We start from the raw sequence: 17,950 nt of genomic DNA, 5'->3' as shown, positions 1-17,950 counted from the left end.
AAAAAAATAAAATTAAATTAAAAATAAATTAAAACTTAAAATCATAAATAATATACATGGGTATGGTTCATGCATGAAAATCTAATGCAGAGTGCCAATCCATGGATTCACATACCAAGAAAAAGCCTTAACTTTAGACTAGAGTTTCCTGACCCTGGCACTATGGACATTTTGTACTGGAAAATTCTTGTTTGGAGATTGTGAAAGAGGGAGGGGGACCAATACTGCCCTGTGAATTGAAAGATGTTTAGCAGCATATCCCTCCCTGGCTTCTTTACTACTACCCACTAGATGGCAACAGCAGCATCCTCACCCAGCTGTGACTATCAAAAATGTCCCCAAACAATACCAAATACCCCAGGGAGTAAAATTATCCCAACAAGAACCCCTGCCCTGTATCAAACAATTGAGAAATATATGTATACTTATGTATTTTCATTAAAATAAAATGTTTAGGGGGCGCCTGGGTGGTTCAGCCCCTGCCTTCGGCTCAGGTCACAATCCCAGGACTCTGGGATCGAGCCCTGCATCGGGCTCTCTGCTCAGCAGAGAGCCTGCTTCCTCCTCTCTATCTGCCTGCCTCTCTGCCTACTTGTGATCTCTGTCTGTCAAATAAATAAATAAAATCTTTAAAAAAAAAAAAGTAAAATGTTTAAGTAATCAGTTTTTAATGATTTTTACTATAATCAACTTTTTTGATTAATTGATCAACTACTAATTCAAATTAAGTCAATTATGAAGGCTTTTCTAGACATAACAGAAAGAAAATCCTTGAACTCGTGAAGTGCCAAATAAAATAGCTTTACTTTATATATGATAATATCCCCTTTTCTAACACATCTTTCCTGAGATCAAAAGAGAAGCACAGGGGCGCCTGGGTGGCTCAGTGGATTAAGCCGCTGCCTTCGGCTCAGGTCATGATCTCAGGGTCCTGGGATCGAGCCCCGCATCGAGCCCCGCATCGGGCTCTCCGCTCAGCAGGGAGCCTGCTTCCCCCTCTGTCTCTGCCTGCCTCTCTGCCTACTTGTGATCTCTCTCTCTCTGTCAAATAAAAATAAATAAAATCTTTAAAAAAAAAAAAAAGAGAGAAGCACAAAATTCCTGAATAGGTCAGAACAAGTAGAGAAGGAAGAAGCAGCAAAAGAAACAAAAGAAATTTAACAAAGCAATTTCTAGATGGCTGGCAGAGTAGCATAAGGAGAAAAGCTTATTAGGTCTTGACCACACAGTCCTATTCACTGTTACTGCAGGCCCATCACACTGGTCAAGAGAGTTTCATGTGCATAAACTCCAGAAAGCTTAAATGCCTGCTATTATAGCAAATTATGATTCACTCATTTTTGATGTCCAAAAAATTAAGGTCTTTATGTACTGACACTATCACATATCATTAAATAAATGTAAGTTGGAATATGATACAATTATTTAAGTAGGCATTTAGAAATATGATTTGTACATTCAAAGAAAAAGATTCAACAACAGACCAAATTACAAATAGCATTTATCTCTGGTGTGTTGCATTCTTCGTAACTGGCATTACAATATTTCCTTCGTACATGCTCTTCTAGAACCTTGCCACTCCTCCTTCAAGGATTCTGTCTGTGTTCCTTGTTCTTGAACCTAGGCAGGGCAACAGGACTGCCTCAATAAACAGGATACAGATGAATACTGTGTGGTTTCCAAGGCTAAGTCATAAAAAGTGATATGCCTGACTTCCCTTCTCTCTGGGACACTTGCCTTTGGAACCCTGAGGTACCATGTAGAAAGTCCAACTATCCTGAATCCACCATACTGGAAGGACCACCAGTCTTCAGTTGTTTTTAGTTCTCCCAACCTGGGCATCAGACACAGAGTGAGCCAGCCTTCAGATGACTCCAGATAAGAGATCCCAAGTGAGAACCACTAAACTGAACCAACCCCCAGAATCCTGCAAAAGAATAATAAAATGATTTTGTTGTTTTAAGCCATTAAGTTTTGGTTTCTTATGGGTTTAGTTTCTTATGAGTAACAGAACACTGGGGTAGAAAAACACTAGGGTAGAATATGTTAAGAAGAGGAGGGGCCAATTACAATTGTTATTTTATTTTTTTTTTAATTTATTTTTATTATTTTTAAAATATTTTATTTATTTATTTGTCAGAGAGAGAGGGAGAGAGAGCGAGCACAGGCGGACAGAATGGCAGACAGAGGCAGAGGGAGAAGCAGGCTCCCTGCCAAGCAAGGAGCCCAATGTGGGACTCGATCCCAGGACGCTGGGATCATGACCTGAGCCGAAGGCAGCGGCTTAACCCACTGAGCCACCCAGGCGTCCCTACAACTGTTATTTTATACATGCTTCTGCATTGTTGGGATTCTTTTCTATGTAATAACTTTATAATTGTAATTTTAAGTTCACAGATCTCCTGCTGTGCTGGTAAAAACAGGAAAAAACTGAGCTTATCCTCAGACAAGAGTGAATTTAAAATTCGTACATATCATCTACCCTGTATGTTCTATTTTTTTTTTAAGATTTTTATTTATTTATTTATTTATTTATTCGACAGAGAGAGAGAGAGAGATCACAGTAGACAGAGAGGCAGACAGAGAGAGAGAGAGAGAGAGGGAAGCAGGCTCCCTGCTGAGCAGAAAGCCCAATGCGGGACTCGATCCCAGGACCCCGAGATCATGACCTGAGCTGAAGGCAGCGGCTTAACCACTGAGCCACCCAGGTGCCCTACCCTGTATGTTCTTAACCACTATCATTGGTACCAACATTCTACAGCCAAAAGTATTTGTCAGGAAGCTAAACTCAGCAATCTATATAGTGGTAATTGTTATTTTTGAGAGTAGAATCAGAGAAATTACTGAACCAAGAATAACTAAGGTACAGTATGGAAATCTGTACCTCTAGGTTCAGATCTTATCAAATCCAAACTGTGAAGTACCTAAAGTATAGGCCTATGTCTTATATAGTATGTAATCAATATTAGTTAGATGGGACACCTGGATGGCTCAGTGGGTTAAGCTTCTTGATTTCTGATCAACTCATGATCTCAGAGTCATGAGACTCAGCTTCCACATCAGCCCCCAATGAGTGCAGGGCCTGCTTGGGATTCACTTTCTCCCTCTCCACTCCCTCCTCCTAATTCTGCTCACATACTCTCTCTTTCCCTCTCTAAAAAAATCAATTAATTAATTAATTAAAAATTAAACATATATGAGATGAATGAGAAGTAATAAATGGACTATGAAAATTATAGGAGAAGGGAAAAGAATGCAGGGAGGGATAAGTCAATAGGAGACTCAAGGACCTTACACTTCAACTAGAATCCAATTCATATACATAAAATGAAAACTAGAATGTTTACAATGTGATATACAATGCAAGTAAATACAAACAAATTATAGACACTATTAATTGAGTGCGTAAGTATTCAAGAGTCTGTGTTCAAATAACTGGTCACTGGAAAGTATCTCCTCAGAGAGGGAAGGCTTTAAATGGGTTTTATTAAGAAGATTTTAACTGGCAAGATAAGGATATATGAAGAAATTAAGTAGGGAAATTAGCAAATACCAAGAAATGAAGGCTGAAAACATACAGCAGGAAGAAAGGTAATTTATTTGAATGTAACTGAGAAAAAAAGTTTAAGAATAAGAAAATAGGATGCCAGTAAGGGAGGAAAGAACCTAAAAAAAAAGAAAAGCGCTGGGATTAAAATTGGAATAGAACACAATTCAAATGAAGGTACAGCAACTTCTTGAATGACTTGATGAAAAGTGTTTGATGAAAATTATTCTAACAGTACTATGCACCATGGAATAGAGTAGGAAAGAGGCAGAAAGGCCAGTTTTACTGCTGTAATCATCTCAGCAAGTAGTGATGGGGATGGCAACTATAGATGTAAAAAGGGAGAGAATGATCTAAGAGATGTGATAGTGAAAGAATCAGCAGAACACTGCTGATGAATTAGATGAGAGAGGAGAGAGAGAAGTATGAAGAGAAAGTACTAAAAGGGTGTTTTTAAGGTTTTAAATCTAGGAACTCCAAGACCAGAAGTAAATTTTAAAAAGGATGATGGAAAGAAGAATACCCAGACAGAAAGAATTTTAACTAAAAGGAAACAGGCATTTGTATCAAATGCAAATAAGGCCTATGAAAGGATAACTGAGAAGGAAAACAAATCAGGGAACAAAAGTAAGTTGTTTAGGAAGACATTACATGCAACATATGAGAACTCTACTGATTCAGAAGGAGAGTAAAAACCTTAGAAACAGTAGCAAAGGCCAACTAATAAAAAAATGATGAGGTATATCTTAATCCGTGCATCCACACTTCTAAGCACGTATACTACTACGCAGAGTAATTTACAAATATTACCTTATATGCTCACAACAATCCTGTGATATGGGCTCTACTATTTATCTCCAATTTACAGATGGAGTTACAGAGGTTTATGCAGTTACAGAGTAAGTTGTGGAGGTCAGATTTACTCCCAGGTAGTCTGGCTCCCAAATCCATGTTCTCAACCAGCTCGATATTCTAAGCTAAATTAAGGCTCTGAGAAGAATGACAGTACACATTTAAAAAAGGTGAGAAATTAATTTGTGAGGGTAAAGGTTCATGAGATGGTTGATATACCAAAGTACATATGTTGAAAAAGAAAATCCTGCTTAATCTAGAAAACTAGAATAAGGGGGAATTTATTGACTAAATGGAGGGTGGGAGTAGGGGCAAGGGGAAGGACTGCCTTAAGAGTTGGTATGTAAAATTACAGAAGTTTAAGAAAATGCACATATGACATAACCACAAAAAACTAGATGGTTTGGGGTATAACACTAACCATTAAATATTACATCTAGAAAAACAGCCATGGTAAACCAAAACATATCCCATGGCACAATCTAGTATCATAAGCAGTTATAGAGGATGGATATGGAATATTTAAAACAAGGCAGGCATATGTCAGGGAGGAAACCTTCCAAGTTATATAGGCATTTAAGATTACTAAGTATTTTACCATAAAACCAAGCATAGTTAAGTTCTTAGTAGTATGTCTATGCATTTTCCAAATGTCCTGAAGACCACCTTATTACAATTACCTGGCACACTTATTACGAAGGACACATTCTTGGGCCTATTCTGAGATTTTAAAAATTTGGGAGTGGAGTTCATAAAACAAAAATTCTAATACATTTTCCAGGAAATTCTTTTGCACAAAACTTGAGATGCAGCGCCTTCCTGTGTTGCCTAAGTATTTGAACTCTATGACTCCCCACTGTTTGTCTTCTATGGCTTTATAATCTGAAAGTGATCATCTAATTTCTTTCACTGCCTATGCTTGACTTTTGCTTATTTCTAAAATTTCAATCTTGGCTTGGTTAACTTAATCAAGACTTGCCTTTGGAGTTTATAGCTCTGAAATCCACATTAACTCCAACACTGACATAGGGACAGAAAAAGTTCTAGTTCCTTTCCCTAGTTCATGGATCTTCTGTTAAATGTAACATATGGTATTGACTAGAAACAGGGTTGACCCATTACGTTAATTCTTACATTGTCAGATCTGTACTGAAGAAAATGCTCACTACTATAGACTTACCATATGAATTTCTGTTCATTGCCTCTTGAGTAAGAGGCCACAAATATCCTGTCTGTGTCCTAATTTACCAGCAGAGCTTGTCAGAGAGGGACACAGCAAGAGAGGGAACACAAGCAGGGGGAGTGGGAGAGAGAGAAGCAGGCCTCCTGCTGAGCAAGGAGCCTGATTTGGGGGAAAGGGTGCTCGATCCCAGGACACTGGGATCATGACCTGAGCTGAAGGCAGCCGCTTAAAGACCAAGCCCCGAAAGACATTTTTTGAGAAGACAGTTGTCACCATATAGACTGTATCAATGAGAATGCTCTTGTTTCTGAAATAGTGAGTTCTTTTAAGATGTCTCTTGACCTCAGTGATAGGACAAATGGTAGCCAAAAGGCCGTGCTCTTGATGAGAGGTAGAACTGGAAAAAGAGCCTCTTTAGTCAACAAGGGATGCTCTCTGATAGCAGCAACTAGGATCGTGAAAGAATAGCTTCAAACTACTTTCATGCTTTAACAGATCTGTGCTTCAAATTGTTGAGACAGTACAGCCATGTCTCTAGTGTTACTTTTGGCTCTTTCCATAATCCTGTCTAGTTCTATAGTCCTACTTTGTCATCTTTCTGGTTTGCCTGAAGTAACTAACATTAAAAGCTAACACTAAATTACACAGGAAGACTTTTGCCATTTCCTACAAATTATTTGATCCTTGAAGAAAAGGATTAAATCCAACTAATCTTTACATCCCACAGAGTACCTAAACATGCACTGCTATACTTGACATGTTTAACTGAGTGCCTTGTTCAATCCCTACAAGAGAATGCTCCTCATGCAGAGCACCCAAAAGCATTAGCCTTATATAAAAGGTGACTTCCCCCTGTGTCCTACCCTTAAGGTCATGGAATACAACTGACATCTAACTCATGGTCATGCATTCAGGTTTCCCTCTTGCCACCTAAACTAAAAGAAGCACACCGTTGCCACTATGAGGGTAAGTAAGCTTTAGTTGAAAGGACAAAACAGTTCAAGTCAGCACCGCTGGTGAACACAATCCATCTGCAAGTCAAAGTTATGGAGAAGCAGGAACTACATAAAACTACAGTAAGGCAAACGGAAGTGGAAGGAAGAAGTAACAAAGCTTGATGAAGCAGACATAAAAAGAGAAGGCAAGACAAAAAACCATATATACCCAGAATGAGAATCAGACTAGCTTCTCAGATTCCTTACAGATCCCCCTTTCACATAATCTCAAAGAGCTAGATCCCTACAACAAACTTCTTTGAAGCCAAAGAATTCCTGATTAAAGCATTATTTTTTTTTTTCTTAGAATGCACACTAAGAAAAATAAAAAGCTGGCAACAGATAAATCCAAAGAGGGAAAAAAAAATTGCACCAGGAAGAAAATGAAATCTCAGGTTAGTCAAAAAAATTCTCTAAATATGAATCTGACTTATCAGAAAGTACCATCCATACTTACCATATTCTTGTCAATGAAACAAATTAGAATTTAATTGATATTTTCAAAGCAAATTATCAGTGTGCATAAAAAAATTGTCTCAAACTTAGAGGAGAAAAAGGCCATGTGATATATCTTTTCTGGTAACATATTTCAAAATATTCTGTCAGCCTATTTAAAGCAGATCTTTGCTGTTTGATGTCTGTAATGATCAGTAGTATATTACATTTATATCCTCATCTTTAAGACAGGCTTCATAACTTAGACAGTTGATAATGGGAAGGCAAAGGCCAGTCCTGTAACTAGCCTCTAACCTGATGGTCCGTTCTTGTACGTAGACTAACAATAGTATCTAGAACCCCATTTTTTTCCCCTCTAAAGATCCTTTCTCTGGAAACAGTCTTTGAACTGACTTTCTCTGAAGAGAGTTCCCCTACAACAAATCCAAGATAAAATTGCTCACTATCAATTCATCTGACAAGTTTTCTTTAACACTGTTAAATGCCAAACTAATATCTGAATAATTTTTATTTTGCTTATCTAATACAGATTTTAGCATACTTCCTGTCTGGCAAGAAATACATCATTTAAGCCTTAAATTCATTTAAATCTTACATGCTTTTTTACAGAAATTTTTCATGTTACTAACTTTTACTAAAAAGTTTAATGGCTGTTACTATTGTAAATCCTCAATTAAGTAAAGCTTGCCAATTTTTAAATTCTCACAAGAAAGTTTAATTGGATTTTTCCAAAAAAAGTTTCAAGATGTGCCAAAAGAATTTCTGAACTACTATAAAAGGCAAAAGAGTGAAATGACTGATCCAATAATTGGTGTTCTTCTCCTTAGTTATATTTGACAAAACAAAATTTATCACTAAGAGGGGAATTATTCAATCTCTGTAACAAAATAATCGTTCTTCAATAGTATTTGATTGTAGTGGTGGTTATAGAACCCACTACACATGAGCAAGGGCAGATCACCTGGTTAAGTGTCTGCCTTTGGCTCAGGTCATGATCCCGGGTCTGAGGATCAAGTCCTACATCTGGTTCCCTGCTCCTCAGGGAATCTGCTTCTCCCTCTCCCTCTGCCTGCCACTCCCCCTGCTTGTGCATGTGTGCCCTTTCTTCTCTCCCTCTGTCAAATAAAAATATAAATAAATAAAATCTTTAAAAATTCAAAAAAAAGAATCCACACGTGATAAAATGGCGAAGAACGATACACACATATTGTACCAATGTCAATTTCCTGATTTTAATACAATACTAGAAGCTTCATAAGATGTAACCATTAGGGGAAACTGGGTGAAAGGTATAGGCCTTCTCCACTATCTCCATAACTTTCTGTGAATCTATAATTATTCAAAATTTAAAATAAATAAGAAAACAATTTATTACTTTAATAACAAAAATATCATTTATATTTTTTAATTAATCTAAATACCCTGTTTAGCTGACTAGGAAATAGAAACATAATCATTTATACATACAAGCTTACACTGTCAATAACAAAGTCATTTAATTGACATGCTGTCAACTAAGACATCTATTTCAGAAACTGGAACTTAAAACTGAAGTAACCAATAACTTGTGCTCATTAAATAATTCCTTGTTTTAGGGAAGAAGACCAGGTCAGTTGATGCCTGTGTTAAACTGAAATCAAAGCCATATATATATATATATATATATATATATATATATATTTTTTTTTTTTTTTTTAAGATTTTATTCATTTATTTGAGAGACGGTGAGAGAGAACATGAGAGGGGAGGTCAGAGAGAAAAGCAGACTCCCCATGGAGCTGGGAGCGCAATGCGGGACTCGATCCTAGGACTCCGGGACCACGACTTGAGCCAAAGGCAGTTGCTTAACCAACTGACCCACCCAGGCATCCAGCAATATAGGTATTTTTTAATTATCATACTTTACTTTAAGAAAAGTTCCTTTTTGAGAGGAAAAATAATCAAAGATATTTTTATTTAAACTTGGACTAACACCTTTTGGAGGACAATGACAGTTTATTGAAAAGATGATGCAGAATTTCAAATAAATAAGATCATGCCAGCTTTTCAGAGAGGTCTTCCTCAGACTATAGCAACTACTCTTGTCCTGAGTGGTTTTAAACAGTTACTATGTAAAACTAAATATACATAGGCTATATATGAATCCACAAAATGGATTTTTCAACCAAATAAAGATAATATTCAGAACAGCTACTTTCAAGTTCTCCACAATGAACAATTATGTTCCACAAAGGTAAATGCTGGCTAGATTAGTGGTTGCAAACTATAGTCATAATAGAGCCTCCCACAAAAATTACATTCTAAAGTCTGGACTGATACCTTAGCTATCATCCTGCTACCTCTATACATAGTTTTGGGTAACATTTATCCTTGACTCAGTTTGGTAACAACAACAACAACAACAACAACAACAGGACATTCTTTCTCCTCCATGAGGAAGGAATGAGACACAGATATGAATCACCATATGTGCATCATCTACCACTTTGGAAAACCAACCAAAGCAGTGTGAAATAAACTAGCCACTCAACCTCAAGTATAAACATTAGTATGTAAGTAAAACATATGTCTGTTCCCAGATAATATATAATGCAACTATCCAATTGTCTCAATAGCAATGTTAAAAAAAAAAAAAAATTACCCAAAATGGAGTAAGAATTTGGATTTGTGGGGAAAAAAATGAAAGAAATTATATACAAAATTAGTAGAGCCTTCATGAAATTGGGTGAGAAGATAAAAAGGTTGGATTAGCAGTGGGAATCTAAGTTTGAAACATGAAAATGCATTAACAAGGGCAAAGAAAGTGAATTTTAAGTTGTTGTCTGAATTAGGCAATAACCTAACTAATACTGCCTTTTACTTTGAGGAAAAATCAGAAGTCAGAGCAACAGAATATACTACTATTCTTTATACAGCAATATGTTTTAAAGTTCCCAATTAATTCTTTACTTCTGAAGACATTACCAACAACTGTAACCCTCAAAGACTAATAATACTTCACCCTCCTTATCTATGCTAGAGTGCTTGTTTGGCCTTCCAGTAGTTTGACGAGGCTAAGGCACAGGGTCTAGAGCTGATAATGATGAAATAAACAGAAGAAACTAGAACACAAATTATGTGGTATAATATGATGATAATAATAGTTAACATTTATGATATTCCTGAAGCATTCTAGGTACTTAACAGTACTCTAGGGGCTCATGAAAATCCTATGAAGTAAGGACTATGTATCCCCATTCTACAGATGAGGAAACTGAGGAACAGACAGATCAAAACACTTGCCCAAAGTCACATAGCAAGTAACTGGCAAAGCCAGGATTTGGACATGCGTGGAATAACAGTTTGGATTTATTTGAAAGGCTGGAGAGCCACTGAAGGATTACAGGCAAAGTATGGCTAACAATCAAATTCACACTTTGTTTTAGCAAGATCTCTCAAGTAGGAGTGAAAAGTAACTTAAGAAAAAAATACTGAAAGCAGGAAAATTAGTTAAGAAACTGATGTGGCAAGACAGAAATGATGAAGGCCCAAGTTAAGGGAATAGCATATAATGAAAAGAAGTCAACTGATATAGATACAAAGGAAGTATAATCAACTTGATTCTATGACTGGATGTGGAGAGTCAGAGTGACTCAAGGTTAGACTGAGTTGGCCCAACAGTTTCATTTTAATCACGCCACTACCTTATCAAAATTTTAAGCAGATAAATTTAGTCTTGGGTCATCCTCATTTCAGCAATAGCCACAGCATTTGACTTTCCCTTCTTTGAAAACTATAACTATAAACATTAAAATTACTGCCCCTTGGCAACTCCACACTAATTGTTTAATATGCATACAGTAAAGAGCACTATAAATGTTTTCGATAAACCACATGCAGACCGTCACTGAGCATTAGAGACAAGCTACAGAGACTATGTGCAACTTAGTAAACATTATCATAATCAGCACACTAAACCCATTTAGGGTTTTAAGAAAACCCTAAATGTCCTTTGAATGAATTAGAATCACTTTATCATTTTTAGAAGGGATCTATGAATACCTGTTTTAAGATCCCAAAAAAGCATAATAACTCATAACTTGAAACTAAATCTATTGGTTTTTTTCCTTTTGTTTGTAAATGAAAAAACAAAAACAAAAAACAGTATCCTTATTCCCCAAGTCAAGGATCTGTAAAGTATTGCATTAGAATTATAATAACCGTTGGAAAAACTTACTGTAACTTTAAACTTACTACCATTGTAAGGGTAAAACTATGCCAAAGCCAGAGACTTCCAGTAACTAAATGCTCTTGGAAAGTGTCCAAAACAATGTTATAGTAAATTTCCAACTTGTTTCATCTGGGATCAAGAAAAACAAGTTAACTAAAGCACTGGATTATGTTTAAATAGACTATAACTAAAAGTTATACCTCAAATAATTCATCAGAAAAACCTTTCCTCCATACTTATGCTGGGCCCTACAACCAGTATGGGTCAGGTGGGGAGATAGCTGTACCTTGGAATCTAAGTCACATATTAATTTATATTATTTTCAGAAAAATTTCAATATCAATAAGTTCCATTTTGAGAGAAACAGATTTTGGCAGAATCTGTTAAAATAATGGTTTATAATGACACTGAAAATCTCCATAATTTCTATAATGTGGACAGCCTATGGTGGTAGTTATTCTGGTTTCTAGTTTGAGCCACTGTTTGGTGTCCTGTTATTTGTGGTTCAGATTCCTTTTTTACAGGTTGCATGTCTCATAGATATATACCAATTTCATATATAAACAAACAAAGATGCTTTATGTGAGTGCATATGTAAATGTAGCTATATGACACTCTAGACAAGCTGTGATTCCAACTAACAATTTTTTTATAAAAAAATTTTTAAAGTTCTACTGAATTGAGAAGCAAAAACCAATAATTAAGAGAAAAATCTGGCCAAAAAAACAAAGGAAGCTACAAAATTAATTCTGGAAGCCAAAAAAAAACAAACAAAAAAAAACCCTAAATAAAGCAGGTTTTCAAAACAAACCCAACATATTTTCACTGAGCACTTTCTAGTTTACCTATAAACATTCACAGTTTTAAAAATCTGAGTGGTACACTAACTTTCATTTACGAAAAATGACATCCTGGGATAAATTTCTAATGTCCAAGAAAAATAACTCAAATTTAAAGATCTGCATACAAAATAATAGAAGCAAGAGCTGCAAAGAAAAGAACCCAAAAAGCAAATGTGGTATTACAGGAAATACGGAAGCTGTGTGCAACATTTAGAAGTGGAATGGACAAAATATAACATACACAAGACCCCAAACGAATTGCATAAATAGCCCCAATGTGTTCAACATCTATTGAAATAAGCAATCCCATTCCAATACATACTTGCCGCAAAAACAGCCACAAACTGGTTATTTCTATTTTTTTTTAAATGATGAAACAATGAGAGATTTGTTGTAATATATTTTATAACTTACCATTACTGAGCTTCTATACTTCTATTAGTGATGCTTCACCTAAGGATTTGTGCTGAGAAGAGCGAAATCGGTTCATACAGCATTGATAATGAAGCCTCACTACAGACATTCAACATAAAGCTGACCCCTAAAGGCTCCTTGATGCACATTTGCAACCACAGTATTCATGATATGCAGTACACTAAACTAGCAACAGATTGGTTAAAAACAGTTTGGATTCTCAACTTCCCATAATACAGGCAACATTTTTAGAAGCAATCATATTAAAATAAATGTGTCTTTCACAGTTACGGGATGAAATTTTAAGCTGGACAGGCACCAATGCCCTGATTTTCTACTTTTTTCATAAACCATATGACTTCCACATGCCGACAATGTTTTATGCTTTAACCTGCAGTAAAGGCTTTACATCATTTTAATGCTCGGCGCTTAAAATGCAACAGATTCACCCCCACCAAATGCAAGGAATATGGTTTACTTGTAGTAATTTCAACCAGACTACTAGTCAGAAAAAGTTTAATGAAAGCTTTTCCCAGTAAGTAACTTTGCCCTTCCATGAAAGAAAAGAAGATTGGAAGTAAGGGTAGGTGGAAGAGAAAATACCGTTTTATTTTTCCAACCCTTAAACATTTCAGTTTTTTATTTCTAAAATAAATATCTACTACTTTAAACCTCTACATCTTACAGAATATCTTTCAGCAAAAATATACTCTATTATGTAGTTACATAGGATTTTCCTCCAGTTTTGGCAAAGTAATATTTCAGGTTAGGATGGAAGGTTAAAACACAAAAATTCTGGATATCCTAGTCCAAAATAAAACAAAGGTTCAGCTTTGTATCAACATATTTTTGTTCTAAATTTGAGATTTAGAAGATACATACATCAATTTTTTTTTTTCTATTCAGGTCAATCTAAATATACAAACCTCACATTTTTAGTCAGCTCATCTGTGTGAATGATCAACTGCAGAAATTTCAAATCAAAGGTTATAAAACATACCATAAAACTGCATACTGTATCTATGTGACTTTCAGGGAATCTAAGATCCTTTACTGATAGGTTTGAGAACTGGTAAGTGTGGAGCCATACATGTAAATATCTCAACAGTCAAAAGAGCAATTATGCCAATTCCTTTAGTTATGTAAAGGTCCGTATTACACAAAATAAAAACTGTCACAGAAGAAGTGCTATTGAAAACCTTCTATTTCAGGCTGAAGAAACTATAAAATATATGGTCTTATTATCCTGGTGTAATGTTATTAAATATTAAAGACTGTGAGAAAAAAAGAAATGTTGCAATCCTCTTGCCTTTATAACTCTACTTGAAACTTGAGGGAAAAAAATCAGAATTCAAATTTTCCAAACTTGACTTATAAACATAATTCAACTAGATCAGACAACAACTTAGTTGTGCAATTTTAAAATTAGTTTAATGCAAAGCACTTCAATCCTGATGTGACAATTACCTGTGGCATAAATACAAAGTAAAAACAAATGCAAGTCCTTGTCATCTAATGATGCATTTTATAGTAAAATCACAAAAAGGACAACTATATTAGGACAAAGTAAATAAACAGATACAGGAGGCATCATGTCCATCTGGGAAAAGAAATGCAGCATGCTAAGAAAGAAAGGACTGAAGGAGGAATGAGGGAAGGAAGGAAAAGAAGGAAGGGAGGGAAGGAAGAGAGGTTTCTATACCTGCAGGATCCCAGAGAAATGAACTGGTCACATCACTCTACCCTATTAGATACATAAGGGTTTTTAAAGCTTCGGGGTAAAAAAACAGCAATCACCTTACACTATTCAACTTTGTAGAGTATAGTATCTTTAATGTCAACTGCCTTCCACCCTTCACTCACCCAATGCTTCCTCACTCTTCCACACCAGCTTCCAGACAAATCCGAGACAGAACAGGGTGGGGTAGAAGAAAAATACAAGCTGCGCCTATCAGCTACTCCCCCCGCCACCAAATATTTTCCAACAGTTTTTCCTAATTCGAAATTAAGTCTCCCTATCTCAAGATACACAACAGTCATCCTGTGTCTTCAGTACACACACAGAGACGCATACCCATGTCAGCACTCCAGACCCCCACCGCACGCCCCCGAATCTTAAGTAATGTTTAATGCATTTAACACGAAGACGACGAGACACATCTACCTACTGTTTCGGGGTGAGGGTGGGTGGAGGACTCCTTTCAAAGTAGCCCCAATAGTGTAACCAAAACACGGTTCCGGAATAAAATATTAAGAACACTTTTCCTTTCCCACCTATCTATGGACTTAAGGATGCAAAAATCCGTCTCCACACCACCTCATCTCTAAAATTCTTCAACCCGGAGTTTGGGGTGGAGATTTGTCCAGGGGAGGGGGCGGAGGCGGAGAGGAGAAGTGTGAGCGGGCAATGGGACACAAACGAGTTGCTAACCCCAGCTACCCCGGACCACGTCGCCAGCCCAAAGGTCCAGGACCCGGACCTCACGCACGCTTCTCTGCCCAGGCCCAGATAAAAGCTATGACTCCAGCTAGCTAACTCCCTATCTATAGACATTTATTCAAGCCTAACATATCACACAAGTACACGTCACACAGTTTAAAACACAGTTATAAACCCCAAACAAACCCACACACCTCAAATTCACCTCGCAGTTTCCCAAACTCCAAACAGGAGACCCCACCTCCAGGATTCAAACCTTCCGCCCACAGTGGAGGAAAGCAGGAGAAAAGAGTTGGGGAGCAGCCGACGCCTTTCAATTACCGCCCCCCACAAACTGCCCCACCCCACACCCTGCGTCCGGGTTACCCACTCGGAAGCCCCCTGCTTCCTCCCTCCTCTCAATCGGGCCGCTTAAGAGACCCATCCCCAGCCCACTCACTTACTCCCCAAAACCCCTCAAAAAAAAAAAAAAAAAAAAAGTGAAGAGAAAGAAGTGAGGAAAGAGACTTGAGGTAGTCCGGCTTCAAAACCGCTTGACTCACCTCAGAATCCTTGCTGAGTTCTCTCCGCCCGGCACAGCCCCCTCCCCAACGTCCCAGTACGAAGGGCTGAGGCAGGGAGGAGGGGAAAGCGGGAGGGGGAGGGGTGTCTTCCGCGTGGGGCGCCAGTCGGGAGGGGACTGGGGAGGGGTTGAGGCCGGCGCAGGAAGAGGAGAAGGGGGAGGGGAGGCCCCTATCTCCCAGTCTCCCCCTGAAAACCACCCTTGTCTCAATCACATCAGACTGACTGTCTTTGTCTGGCTGACAACCGCCATATTGATATCAACAGCCCCGCTCCCACCTGCTGCCGCCGGGCGGCCCTGGGAGTTGTAGTTCTTGCCTCCCTTGAGTAAAAGCTCCGGACTCGGCATCCGGAGGCCCCTGGGAACTACAGCTCCCGGCAAGTCCCGCGCCCATCCGCCTTCCCACAGGGAGGAGGGGTAAGGGTCTCCGAGCCATGGGGACTACACATCCCAGAATACCATGGGTCCCAGACCCAGCAACGGGACATGATATCATGCTGGGGCGCAGAGGGAGGATGAATTGGCGGCGGGGATGAATTTGAGCTGGCCGAAGGAGGCGTTGGAGAGGAAAGGGACGGAAAAGAAAGATGACCACAGTTCCCATGATTCATGGAGAAACGACTACACTTCCCATGATGCCCCGGGAAGGGGGCGTAGAGCAGAAGGACTGCATGTCCCGCGATGCTCTCGGCGGGCCGGTGGCGGTGACTGAACCGGAAGACGCTTTCTGCGTTTGAGGAGTGGAGTGTCTGGTACTGAACAACCAGAAGTCCAGTATGAAACTGGTGAGTCTCTGCTCCTAGGTCAGAGAGCAACGGTGATGCCATATCCTTTTGGACTTCTTCGTTTGCACCTTGGGAAGGGAAGTAGAAAGTGGGTGGGCCAAGGAAAGCTGCTGCTGTTGGGGAGGTTTGAATCTTGGCCCCCACCCCCAGCTGCCTGGAGATCCTGTCGATCCATTGAAGGGTCCCTTTGGTTAGATAAAACGTTGACTCTGTCGCATTTCTTCTCCGAACTAAGGTTGGGCCTTAATGAGCTAGGTTTGACTTCTCAGCTGCCACGTGAGTGTTGAAACAGGTTAACTTCTTTTCCGTGCTATTGGCACTTGGTTAGCGTTTCTCCCTACCGTTGTTGAGGCGGATTTTGTTAGATCCGAGCGGAGAGTAGAAAATATTGGACAGAGGGTAATCACTTATTAAATTTTGTACTATAGAATCCTAACTGTCCTAGGACTTCAGAGAAGGACGAAGTCAGGGTATGACTTCGGAGGATTTGAGTCTTCAACACTACATACAGTGGGCTGAGAGGGAAGTGTTAAGGCATTCCACCCTAGGGACTGCGAGAGCCAAGGTTAGAGGGAACAGTATCTGGAGAAGTCTTTCATCACAAAACCCAAACACTTTGCTTATAGAAAAACTTCCCAGACCTTTATTTTGGGCCGTTTTGCTTGTGCGTAGATCTAACTAGTTTATTCCACCTGTATAGAATTAATAATAGCATTAATTAGGAGGTGTGAGATCCTATTTCTCAGCCTTTTAAAATTAATGTTACTGCAGCCAAGTATGTTAGGCTTTACTTTCTGTGATTTTTGTACAAAAACAAAAGGTTTGTTTTCTTATTTGAACATACTTTTCCACTTACATTCTTTCTGTCTCTTTCTCCAGATATATACTCTGCATAGTGTTAGCGGTTTTTTTGAAAAGAAGTCAGAGAAAGTATTAAAGTAGATTAAACTCCAACACTGCTGTCATTTAAGGCTGCCCTTAGGTAGGGAGAAGGGCACACAGATCAGTAAACTCTGACTGCAATTTGTTCCTGGGCCCGAGTGTGAAACATTTAAGAATGCAGAATTGAAAGTCTCTGCCTTGCCCTATAGAAGCAGGCAATTTAATGAAGATAGAAAAGAAAGCCAAAATAATAATTCATTGCAATTTATGGCAAAATAAAAACGTGTTCAGCGTTTGGGGAATTGAGAAGATAATGGATGGGGAAGAGGTGGAAGACAGCTTCCTGGAAAGCACTCTAAACTGATAAGAAAGAGGAGTAGGCCAGGGCCTTCCATGAAGAGGGTTCACATTACAGGTGGAAAAGCGTTTGGAAGTGTGAAGCAATTTTTTCCATAATAATGCATTTGGCTGAGAGTCTCGGAGAGCCAAGATTTACTTTATATATACTTTGGTTTCCTCATAATATCCTTCCGCTTAATATATTTACAGATGTGAAAACATGGAAGGAAAAAGTAGAAACTTGATTTTTTCCTTTAAGAATCAAATTATGCCTCCTAGGAAGAGGAAGTGTTCTATCTGTAGTCCCTCCCTCTTTACTTTCAATCCATGTGTTACATATTAAAACTAATTTAGTAGTTAGATGATATTGTAGTATTTCTGCAGAATTACCATCAACATAGCAAAGTGCTTTGAAAAATATTGATGCTCACTTAGATGTCTTG

The 17,950-nt window shown here is 38.2% G+C and overlaps 2 protein-coding genes across 13 annotated transcripts in view; one reads left to right on the top strand and one right to left on the bottom strand.

The window, feature by feature from the left end:
• HMBOX1 (homeobox containing 1) overlaps nt 1-15,790 on the bottom strand; it is a 194,177-nt gene extending 178,387 nt beyond the window's left edge. For 9 of the 10 annotated variants that reach the window (XM_082726891.1, XM_082726884.1, XM_082726888.1 and 6 more), the window contains exon 1: nt 15,482-15,787. The gene's annotated coding sequence lies outside the window, so the exon portion shown is untranslated. Of the gene's footprint in view, nt 1-15,481 lie in introns of all 10 variants that reach the window. The other variant, XM_082726890.1, reaches the window with a different exon arrangement.
• Nucleotides 15,791-15,987: 197 nt separating this feature from the next.
• The window catches only part of INTS9 (integrator complex subunit 9), a 106,512-nt gene continuing 104,549 nt past the window's right edge, over nt 15,988-17,950 (top strand). Inside the window, exon 1 of one of the 3 annotated variants that reach the window (XM_082726881.1) lies at nt 15,988-16,286. In XM_082726881.1, the coding sequence (XP_082583007.1) occupies nt 16,278-16,286 (9 nt within the window). In that variant the 5' untranslated portion in view covers nt 15,988-16,277. Of the gene's footprint in view, nt 16,319-17,950 lie in introns of all 3 variants that reach the window. The other 2 variants (XM_082726882.1, XM_082726883.1) reach the window with 2 other exon arrangements.

Source organism: Mustela nivalis (assembly GCF_964662115.1).
Source record: "Mustela nivalis genome assembly, chromosome: 4".
In the NCBI taxonomy this organism is placed as follows: Eukaryota; Metazoa; Chordata; class Mammalia; order Carnivora; family Mustelidae; genus Mustela; species Mustela nivalis.
The sequence above is the reverse complement of the archived record's forward strand: the minus strand, read 5'-3'. Positions and strand labels throughout refer to the sequence as shown.